A 12384-nucleotide genomic window follows, 5' to 3' on the forward strand; every position below is an offset into this window, starting at 1 on the left:
TTATTAAATTGCCTATATGAATACACAGCTCTTCAAATGCTCTCTGAACTAGCCTTACTATTTTCCTTGTTCCCTTAGTAATTTATGAATTGAATAAAATCTTTGATACATGTTCACTTCATACTTGTATGAGTCATGATTTTAATTTCTTAAACTTATGCTTTGAAAGGCATAAGGAAATTTTCATGACATGCCTGACATGACCTTTTCCACCCACTGCTCTGCAAATCCTATAGTCTCACAGGGCTATTGTAATAAGTTTTTTCAACAGTATTCTGAAAATATTGTTAATAATCTTATTATTGGAATTATCAAATAATACTTTTTATTTCAAAGATAAATTAGAAAAGAATCTAAGTGTATGTTATTTTCAAGTCCATGTGATATAACGTCTAAGACTTTCTAATTTGTTACATGTCACTCCTGATGGTTCTGTGAGATAATTTTCTTTATTTAAGCTAATTACTTAAAAAATTTTTTTCTTCCATCTGTTCCGGGTACCTATTTGTTTCTAAATGCGAGGAGCTAATACCTGGCTCAGATGTGAACTATACATAACTGCCTTTACTTTCATAAACATGATTAATTACACTTAAATTTTGATTACATATTTTGAGATCTATGAGAAAAGAAAAAGATTAGCAAAAAGAAAAAAATCACAACTTCATCTTTGCAATGTTACATTTTTCATTAAAATCAAAAGTCTAGACTAATGTGATTTTAGGAAGAAACCTGGTTATTGTCAAGTCTAAATGTACTTTGGTGAATTCAAGTGAACTAACTGTAAACACTGATTTCAATTTGTAGGTTTTGGCACGGTGAAAGAAAGCATTATTTCACTCCCATCCAACATATGATCAGTAGTCCATTAAAGCAAAAGAGAAAAGAAAATTCTGTACCCTGACATCACTTCTAGGTGAAGCTGTCCCGAAACAGTTAAGAAAGCAGGAACATTGAAGAAATTCTCCTCAGGCACCTTAATTTTGCTTGAAGGCTGCAAATGAAAAACATAAGCCACAAAAAGCTATGAGATATTTTGCTCTGCTTTCGCATTCACATACATGCCACAACTAAAATCACAATGCAATTCAATATATGCGAGGACAGATCATTTTCATGAAAATAAAGGCAGTTCTCAGTACACTCCTAAAAGAGAAAATGTCTACTTAGAAATTGCTAAGGTCAAGGACATTTGCTCCACATTTTCAAAACATAAAACCAAAGGACAAAGTATTTTTGTCACACAAGATACAGTTCTCCCTAAAAAAGTGATTCTGACTAAGAGACAAGCCAAGGAAAGAGATTATGAATTAAAATTTTTAAAGTTGAAGAAATACATAATCTCTTAAAATTCTGACCCATGACTGAAATTTGATTTTCTCAAAGGAATAGCCTCTAGAACATGTGTTGTCATGTTACTATATTTTTAATAATAGTATTTTTAATGCAGATTTTTATAAATACATTATAAACTTTTACGTATATTAACTTCCACCACAATGCAGAAGAGCAGAACTCTATCTTTAAAAGATACAGGGAACAATTAATTTAAAGATTTTATAAACTTACAATATAGATATGGTGATTATTCTAGTTAAAACAGGTAGGAAACAGGTCAGTCAACATTTATAACAAACTATAAAGTTATAAACTATAAACAAACTATAACTATAAAGTTATAACAAACTATAAACTATAACAAACACACTTATTTTACTTTTTTAAAAAGATTGCTTATTTATTTATTTATTTGACACAGAGGGAGAAGGATCAATACCCAAGTCAAAGGCAGACGCTTAACAGACTAAGCCACCCAGGTGCCCCATAAATACAATTTAAATAGTATAACTAAAAAAGCTTCTGGATCCAAGTATGACTATTATACTCACTTTTCTGGATGAAAGTTAATTTCTCTAGTTTTGTATTTCAAATTGTGCATTTATTTTAAAGCGCTTTAGTGTAATAGTACTGTTACTATAAAAGCAGTAAGGCCAATTTTAGGGGCACCTGCATGGCTCAATGGGTTAAAGCCTCTGCTTTTGGCTCAGGTCATGATCCCAAGGTCCTGGGATCCAGCCCGCACTGGGCTCTCTGCTCAGCAGGGAGCCTGCTTTGTCTTCTCTCTCTGCCTGCTTCTCTGCCTACTTGTGATCTCCATCTGTCAAATAAATAAATAAAATCTTTGGGGCACCTGGGTGGCTCAGTGGGTTAAAGCCTCTGCCTCCAGCTCAGGTCATGAACCCAGGGTCCTGGGAGAGAGCCCCGCGGCGGGCTCTCTGCTCAGCAGGGAGCCTGCTTCCCTTCCTCTCTCTCTGCCTGCCTCTCTGCCTACTTGTGATCTCTGTCAAATAAACAAATAAAATCTTAAAAAAAAAAAGCAATAAAGCCAATTTTAAATACACAATAGAGAATGTGAGACTCCTTTAAGAGACTTAGTATCAAATACCGAATTATAGAAACACATGAAATGAAGACATCTTATTTAATTCTATTGGTTCTAAAAATATTGCCTATCAGATTAAAAATATTGCCTATCAGATTAAATACTGCCTATAAGATTAATGTATATTAATGAGACACTAGTGTAAAAATTACCAATTGAAATCATTCATTTATTTTGTAGTTGCCTTTTATTTTTCAAACTTACTTTGATACTGGTCCTAAATGTCCTATCACTGTTTCCTAAAAATCTATCCTGGAATCCCATATTCACTGAAAGGATATTTTTTCTAAGGACTCAAGTACATAAGACTAAAATATTTGCCCTGACCTGTGCTTGGATTTCCAAAATAAGAAACTATGTTCTCTGTAGTTCCTCACTACTTAATAATTATGTTTCAAATAAGGCCCAGCACATTTATAAGAATATTATTTTCTCCTTTCCTTCACCTCTTTAGTCTATAATTTTTATTTGTATTCTATCTTCACTTCTCCTAAAGAGATTTCTCTCATTTCCTGTGCATATAAAAGTCTAGTCTTTATGACTACCTTTTAGTCTTTCATTTATTAGCATTTGTACAAAATAGAATCTGATCCTCTTATATCTCTTAAACCCAACTTATTTAAATAGGTATAAACATATCGCTACTTCATCATGCCATCCAATGTCATACATACTTACATACTGAAATTCCTACTACAGTTTTAAAAATTACTTCCTCTTATTTCTCCTTTACATTACAATTTATGCATTACATTGATTTTTAAACCTTCTGAATTAAGTTATACTACCTATACATTTTATTTCAGAATATTAAAAGGACATTATGACATTTTCAAAAGTAATTGCTGAGAGTGGTGTAGATAAACATGGTGGGATAGATTGCTCTGAAGGGCTGTTCCTCCACGGAAAAACTGAAAATAATGAGTAAAAACTGTCAGAATCAACTGTGGGGACTCTGGAAAACAGTTAGAGGTTTCTAAGAACCAAATGCTGAATCGAGAGAGGAAATTTAAAAATTTTAGACTTCACCAACAACAGCAGACTGTATATTGTCTCAAGAACACATGCAATATTGTTCAGGACAGACCATACGCTAGGACATAAAACAAGTCTCAATAAATTAAAAAAGATCGAAATCATACAAATTCTTTTCTTTGACTGCAATGGAATAAAACTAAAAATGTTAGGTGGTGCAGGTACTTAGGAAAACAGTTTCATGTTTCCTTAAAAACGATAAACAAAGAATTACTATATAACCTAGCAATTCTATTGCTAGGTATATACTTCAAAGAATTAAAGCCAGGTACTCAAATACATATATATATGTTCTTGTTCATAAGAGCACTATTCACAATAGCCAAGATGAAAACAATTCAAATGTCCAGTAACGGATAAACAAATAAACAAAATGTAATATATATAAACAATGGAATAATATTCAGCCATAAGATGTAATGAAGTACTTAAATACACATTAAAATAAGACTAAATCTTGGACATGCTATGCTGAATAAAAGTAAGACATAAAAGGCCATATATTGTATGATCACATTTATATGAAATGTCTGAAAGAGGTAAATCCATAGAGGCTGACTAGGTGAGAGCCATGGGTCTGGAGGGAATAGGAGATATGGGGATGGGGAGTCAGGTTTGTTTTTGGGAGTAATGAGAATGTTTTAGAACTCTATACAGGTGGTAGTTGTATAACACGATAAGTGCACTAAATGCCACAAAATGACCCTTCAAAATAGTTAATTTTGTATGAATTTCACCTCAATTTTTAAAAAAGTATATATAAACAAGTAACTATTGGATTTGACAGGGTCAAAACTAACATAGGGGGGTGCCTGGGTGGCTCAGTGGGTTAAGCCTCTGCCCTCGGCTCAGGTCATGATCTCAGGGTCCTGGGATCAAGTCCCACATCGGGCTCTCTGCTTGGTGGGGAGCCTGCTTCCTCCTCTCTCTCTGCCTGCCTCTCTGCCTATTTGTGTGATCTCTCTCTGTCAAATAAATAAATAAAATCTTAAAAAAAAAAAACCAACTAACATAGGATTGCAAATTTAAGATTTGTAATCTTAAATACTTCTTAGTAATGAAGAAAGAATAAAAAAAATACCGATTATGCATCCAATTTTGTGACCCTGCCAGTGCATACGATTTCTTTAACTAGATTCCCACACTGCAAGTAATAAATGACAAATTTATGAAAAATGAGCACATTTGACATTAAAATTAAGGATCTATTTAACAAAGGAAGATACAGGCAAAGTCAGAAGAATGACAGATTAAGAAGAAAATATTTTCAGTGCGCCTGGGTGGCTCAGTCAGGAGATAATGCGAATCTTCTTCTTGGGGTTTAGAGTTTGAGCCCAATGTTGGGTAGAGAGATTATTAAAAAATAAAGTCTTTAAAAAAAAAAGAATAATATATTTTCAGCACCTAAAATTGACAAGTGATTAATGGACAGGACCTATAAGGACCTGTCGACAAGAAAGCAAGAAAGAAAAAAAGCTGCTCCCTAACTGGACAAGGGATATGAAAAGAGATTTTTACAAAAAAGGAAAATTTGAATGGCTAAGATATATGAGAAAACACTCAAATTTACTATAAACAAAAGAAATGCAAATGAAAATAAGGTATTTTAGAAAGAATTCATTACATATACCAGATTGACAAAGATTACAAAGTTATTTAAGGTCAAGTGTAGGTACAGATTCAGGGTATGGTACGCAGATATCTAAGACGGGCCCAAGAGTCTCAGCCCCTGGTTTAGTCAATCAACCACTAAGCCAGGAATGGCCATGAATGATTTTGCAACTAAAGCTCCAAATCAGTGAGCACCAGCAGTATTCTCTCTGATATCAGCCATAGTAACATTTTGCTACATCTGTTTCCTAAGGCAAAGGAAATAAGCAAAAATAAACTATTGGGACTATATCAAAATAAAAAGCTTCTGAGCAATGAAGGAAACACAAAACTAAAAGGCAACCTACTGAATGGGAGAAGATATCTGCAAATGATGTAGCCAAAAAAGGGTTAGTATCCAAAGTATATAAAGGACTTATATTATATTATGAATAAGCCAATGAAAAAATGGGCAGAAGACACAAATAGACATTTCTCCAAAGAAGACATTCAGATGTCCAAGAGACACATGAAGAGATGCTCAACATCACTCATCATCAAGGAAATGCAAATCAAAAGTACAATGAGATATCACCTCACACCTGTCAGAATGGCTAAAATCAAAAACACAAGAAACAATAGGTGCTGGTGAAGATGTGGAGAAAAAGGAAACTCTCTCTTGGGAATGTGAACTGGAAAAGCCGCTGTGGAAAACAGTATGGAGGTTCCTCAAAAAATTAAAAATAGAACTACTCTATGATGCAGTAATTGGGCTACTGGGTATTTATCCCAAAAACACATAAAAATACTAATTCAAAGGGATATGTGCATCCCTATGTTTACTGCAGCATTATTTACAATAGTTAAACTATGGAAACAGCCTAATTGTTCATCGATAAATTAATGGATAAAGAAAACGTGGAAGAGATACACATATAACTATGTATATGAGAATATTATTCAGCCCTAAAAAAGAATGAAATCTCGCTATTTGCAACAACATGGAAAGAGCTACAGAGTATTTTGCTAAGTGAAATAAGTCAACCACAGAAAAACAAATACTATATGATCTCCCTCACAAGCAGAATTCAAAAAACAAAACAAACAAGAAAAGGAAAAGAAAAAAAAAGAGGCAAATCAAGAAACAAACTTTTAACTATAGAGAACAACTGATGGTTACTAGAGGGGAGATGGGTGGGGGGAATTGGTGAAATAGGTGACGGGGATTAAAGATCATACTTACAATGATGAAAAAAAATTAAGAAATGAGCAAAAAAATAAAAAAAGAGATATTTGTCCTGCCTTACAGTTTATTAAAAGATCCAAAAAAAAAAAAAAATGAAAAAAGAAAGTTCCAAATCAGATGGCCTCAAGATTTGGAGACTTTCTGGGTATTCCCAACCTAACCACATGAGCCCTTTAAAAGCAGAAATGTTTTCTATAGCTGGTTGCAGAAGAGGAAGTCAGAGATTTGAAGCAGGAGAAGGTTTCAACAAGCTGTCCTTGACTCGAAGATGGAGAAGGCCACATGCAAAAAAGGTGCTTAGGACAGTCCCTAGGGGCTGAGAACAAACTAGCCGACAGTAACAAGATGGTAACTTCAATCCTAGAACTGCAAGGAACTAAATTTGGCTGATAGCAGAAATAAGTTTGAGAGAGAAAGTCAAACTCCAGAGGAGAATACAACTGGCACACATATTGCTTTCAGCCTTCTGAGACCCTGAGCGGACAGCCCAACTACACCATCCTGGACTGATGATATAGAGAACCGAGTAATAACGGGTGCTGTCTGATGTTGCTAAGTTTCAAGCAATTTGTTACAAAGTCATAGAAAACCTGGGGGCCTGAGTGGCTCAGTTGGTTAAGCGTCTGCCTTCGGCTCAGGTCATGATCTCAGGGTCCTGGAATTGAGAACTGAGCCCCGCATTGGGCTCCTTACTTCTTCCTCTACTTCTGCTGCTCCCCTCTGCTCATGCTCTAGTGCACATGCCCTCTCTCTCTCAATGAATACAAAAATCTTAAAAAATAATTTTTTTCTAACAAAGTCATAGAGAACTAATTCATAAGAAAACTGGAGCCCTCTCATAAAATTGTACAGTGTACACTGGTACTACTATTCTGGAGAACTTCATGAAGTTAAGAATACATATACCCTATGACCCAAGAATTCCACGCCTAGATATATATTCCAGAAAACTTTTTATACAAGTCATTAGGGAATATGTTGAAGACTATTTATTGCAGTACTTTTTTTCTGGGTGTAACTTAGAACAGGACAACTTAAGGGTCCTTAACTAGAAGAATGAGTAAGTAAAATGCAGCAAATACCATCGCATATTTTGTAGCAATGAGAAGCAACAAATAAATGTACCTACATGGACAGAATTTGAACAGAGTTAAATGGGAAAAAGTAGGAAACAGAACAAGATACATAATATGTTATCATTAATGTAAACTAAAATCGCATACAAAAGGTCATTCATATTTTATGAGGCTACACACACAATAAAAGATGGTATTTCAACAACATTAAGGTGAGTACCTCTGAGAGAGAAGAAAAAAGAATGGGAGCAGAGACTGGGATAAAGAGGAAAAAATAAACAAGAAAGGGGCTGTGATGAATTGTGCTTTGTCAGCTTGGCATTATTGCTCCTATTGAAACGGAGGACTATGTTTCCTAAAATTCCCCTTCCTGCTTGGTTCCAGGTTATAGTTGGCCATCTGTTGTTGAGGGGATGTGCAAAAGATTTGAGAAGAGAAAATAAAGCTGATGTCATGACTCTCAGAAGACTGGGGCAGTCTGACACGGTGACACACATACACCTAGGCGCCTGGTGATCTCTAGTTTCTAGCTTGTCTTCCGTACTACTGACTATCCTGCTTTAAGACAACCACCAAGTGCTGCACTGCAATTACTACAGAGTAGATTAGATTAGATTACATGCATTCATGGCTTCAATTTTTCACACCTCTCTGTATGAACACCCCTTGTCATATCGCATGCTAAATCTGAGTTTGGCCATGTGACTTGTTTTGACCAATGATACGGTAACAAAAATTGACAAAAATAGTGGCTTGAAAACGATGCTTGTGCATTTCCATATTCTTTCTTGGACCTATACCACCAAAGAGATCATGCCCTGATTAACAAGACAGAGAAATCCTCCATTGGCCAGCTCCCAGCCAAACCATCAGCTAACCAAGTCCAACAGAGATCAGAATCACCCAAATGACCTGTAGACTCATGGGAAAGAATAAATGATTTTGTTACACAGTAATATAATATGAGTGCCTTGCATAGACCAATAACAGTGTACCATGAATGAAAACTATGTTTAATTCAATTTTGTATTCCTGAGGTTAAAAGAATACACATTCAGATATATACAGATTTACAGAAACAACCATACCCAATATGCAGTAAACACTTACTATGTGCCACACATTGTGCTAAAGAGCTTTATAAGCAACCCAATAAATTATTAGTATTCCCATTTACAGAGGAGAAATTGAGACAAAGAGGTCATTTATTCAACTTGCCTAATGTGATGCATAGTATGAATCAAGGTGGTCTGGCCAGAATCTCTGTCTTTAACCACAGTGTGATAGTGCCACATAATATTTTCAGGATTCATAAGAAATAACAATGGCTGATTCCAGGGAAGGACAGAAGATCATTAGGGAACCAAGGTGGGATACAATCCTTCTGTACTTTTAAATTACTACCTTTTGAACTGTGAACTATATCATCTGTTCAAAAAATATATTTAAAACAATATATATTTTTTAAAGTACAATCTGAGGTACTATTAGCAAATACTCAAATGGCATATGGGTTTTATCCCATGTATTCTTTTTTATTAATTTTATTTTACTTTATCTTTTTTAAAGACATTATTTGAGAGAAAGAATGAGAAAGAGAGAGGGAGGATGAGTTGGGAGGAAGGGTTAGGGACAAGCAGGCTCCCCGCTGAGCAGGGAGCCTGACGTGGGGCTTGATCACAGGGCCCTGGGATCATGACCTGAGCTGAAGGCAGACCATTAACCGACTGAGCCAACCAGATGCCCCTCATGTATTCTTTTTTTAAAAAAGATATGTTTGTTGGGGCGCCTGGGTGGCTCAGTGGGTTAAGCCTCTGCCTTCAGCTCAGGTCACGATCTCAGGGTCCTGGGATCGAGCCCGGCATGGGGCTCTCTGCTCGGAGGAGAGCCTGTTTCCCCCTCTCTCTCTCTGCCTACTTGTGATATTTCTCTCTCTGCCAGGTAAATAAATAAAATTTAAAAAAAAAAATATTGTGAGAACTCAGGGAAGTCACATGATCTCAATTCAAATCTCATGAGATCATGGTCCAAGTCTTTAAAAAAAAAAAAAAGATATGTCTGTTGACACAAGCAGATTTCATTTATTATAATTATTACTTTTTTTTAAAGTAAGCTCTATGCCCAACATGGGGCTTGCACTCATGACCCTGAGATCAAGAGCTGCATGCTCTACTGACTGAGCCCGCCAGGTGCCCCATTCCCCGTATATTCTTTATCACATAAACACTCATGATTTTATCTTTTGTCCTACAGTGGTGCAGATTCCTTTGATCGGCACCAGTAAAAAATTTAAAACCAAGAACAAAGTATGGAACAAAGTCAAATACCAAGACAATATAGATGGTTTTATTGCACTACCTGTAATAATAACACAGTTGGGGGAAAGCCAGAGAAGAGAAGGCCAAATGATCGCTGAATTCTTTGAGTATGGAATGAGTTTATGTATCTTGGTATGCTAAGCACCTATCACAGTGCCAGAGGCTAGTAATTGTTCCATAAATGCTTGTTGACCAAGAGTGAGTCAAGGGTGAACAGAGGGAGTTAGCCACCAGAAATCAGAAGAGAGAAAGTCTGATAAAGAAGCAAGGAAAGCACAAAAAGCATACGTAGCACAGTTAGCTGTAAAAGCTTTGAGCAGTGTCATGGTTTTGCTGGTCTAAAAGCTACCTCTAGGGCGCCTGGGTGGCTCAGTGGGTTAAGCCTCTGCCTTCAGCTCAAATCATGGTCTCAGGGTCCTGGGATCGAGGCCCCCTTCAGGCTCTCTGCTCAGTGGGGAGCCTGCTTTCTCCTCTCTCCCTGCCTGCCTTTGCCTACTTGTGATCTCTCTCTCTCTCTCTGTCAAATAAATAAATAAAATCTTAAAAAAAAAACCACACTTTTAGGGGTATGTTTGTTTTCTAACATAGATACTGATAAGCAGATAGTATTGCAGAAAGTATTTCTTCTATTAACTCTTATAACTATACTGCTTATAATCAATACTCTGTCATTTTCCTGGTAGACCTGAAAGAGATGTTTACTGATTCTTTAATGTAACCATCATCTTAACATCTACAAAAATTTTTAAAAATACAAAAGGTAGAGAATGGATTTTGCGTATATGGTTGTAAGTTTAAGGCAGCTTAGAGAAAATTTTTCATTTTCCTCACAGAAATAAGTTGTGTGCCCTACTATGACTCTGTCTTCCTCCTATCCACCCCCACTCACAAACACATAATTTGCAGATATCCTATATAATTAAATACCACTTTTGGCTAAATATAGAAAGACACATACTCACTTGCCCACCTTTTGAACACTATCTAATTCTGACATCTATTCAAACAGGAAAATTTGGAAAGGATAAGATACTATCATCAATCTAATTTTCTGATCACTGAAAAAAAAATCTCTTTTATTTCTAGATCTGTTTCTGCATTCTCATGGATGTGGCTCATTCAGTTCTAAAGAAGGTATGTATCTGTGTACTCTCTTATACAACCTTCACTCTCTAAACAAATCACCCCAGTCATCTCTGGGACTGTTTCCTTATTTCTTCTTTCTTTATGCTTTTAAGTCTTAAAAACTACCCAAATTTACATCAAGCACTATGAGAGTCACAATGTTTAAAATAAAAATTAAACATAACATTAAAATTTGCAGGTTTTATTTTTTAAAGTTTCTGAAGCAATATATTGAGCTGGATGACATTTGGTTGTTATTTTCCATGCTTTTCCTGTATGTTTAAAATTATAAAAAACCACAGATCAATATTTACAGCTCTTAAAAATGTCCAGCATATGACTGCAAGATTCCTGTGTCAATACTTCTCATTCTCCTATTTTCTTCAAGGATGAAATAGTTTCTTATTCAATTTTACCATTTTTGTTTTGCTTAGTTACCAGTTTTTGTAAGTTGTCTTTAAAAGTTACAGTATTTTACCTATATGATGCATTAAATAGTCTTAATGACTACACTGTGAATATAATTATTACATATTTCTGTAAAGGAAAATGAGCTATAAGATCCAAATAACCACCTTGAAAATAAACACTCTAAATCTCTGAATATTACATTTCTGCTGTATCTTAAAAAAAAGAAAACAAAATAACTAAATTAAATGTAATTAAATAAGATAGCAATTCTTTTATGAACTATCAAAATACCATAGTAGCAAAAATCAGTAAATGTAAGGCAAGTAATGAAATACCAAGCATTCTTCCTAGTTTATGTTTAGAAATATTTTTCACAATGAATGAATGCTCTGATTCTAAACATTTCTAAAATTCTGAAATTATAAAAATCTCATGTACAGTACTTTAAAAAGTGTCTTTATATTCTTTGGTTCGAATCTTGACCTATACTCAGGTCCAGATCTTAGAGTTGTGAGTTTGAGCCCCATATTGGGTTCCACTTTGAAAAAATTAAAAGTATATAGAGAGGAATATATAAATAAATAAATAAATGTCTTTATAGTCTCTTATATTATTTCTCTCAAATAAAATACTCAGAGGTTGAAAGAAATACAGTAAGACTAGATAGATGATGTACTGTAATTCTAAGAATCATGGAAATTACTACTGTTGTGCTGAAAGTATAAGAAATGACCACAGCAATATCATCCCAGGGGATGAAAATTCTCAGGGGAAAAACATATTCACATCACACCATCTGCCACAATGTATGTAAAATTCTGCAAATTATTTTTGGTTAATACAATTACATGGCTATGAAGTTGACTTAGTAGCACTTCACTGATCTGAGATAGCATCTCCGTAGTATAACTTTTTTTTTTAAGATTTTATTTATTTGACAGACAGAGATCACAAGTAGGCAGAGAGGCAGGTAGAGAGAGAGAGAGAAGCAGGCTCCCTGCTGAGCAGAGAACCCAATGCGGAGCTCGATCCCAGGACCCTGGGATCATGACCTGAGCTGAAGGCAGAGGCTTTAACCCACTGAGCCACCCAGGTGACCCTCTGTAGTATAACTTAAAGCTATTTCTGAGCTTTAAGTTC

At 35.2% G+C, this 12384-nt stretch overlaps 1 protein-coding gene across 5 annotated transcripts in view; it reads right to left on the bottom strand.

The window, feature by feature from the left end:
• NARS2 (asparaginyl-tRNA synthetase 2, mitochondrial) overlaps positions 1 to 12384 on the bottom strand; it is a 141014-nt gene that overhangs the window by 71234 nt on the left and 57396 nt on the right. For 4 of the 5 annotated variants that reach the window (XR_006820054.1, XM_046017047.1, XM_046017046.1 and 1 more), the window contains exon 6: positions 900 to 994. The exons of the other annotated variant lie outside the window; for it this stretch is intronic. Coding sequence is in view for 3 of the 4 variants with exons in the window: in XM_046017047.1 (XP_045873003.1) it covers positions 900 to 994 (95 nt within the window). In the remaining variant the exon portion in view is untranslated. The remainder of the gene's footprint in view (positions 1 to 899; positions 995 to 12384) is intronic. 5 annotated transcript variants of the gene reach the window in all.

This window comes from Meles meles, chromosome 8 (assembly GCF_922984935.1).
Source record: "Meles meles chromosome 8, mMelMel3.1 paternal haplotype, whole genome shotgun sequence".
Taxonomy (NCBI): domain Eukaryota; kingdom Metazoa; phylum Chordata; class Mammalia; order Carnivora; family Mustelidae; genus Meles; species Meles meles.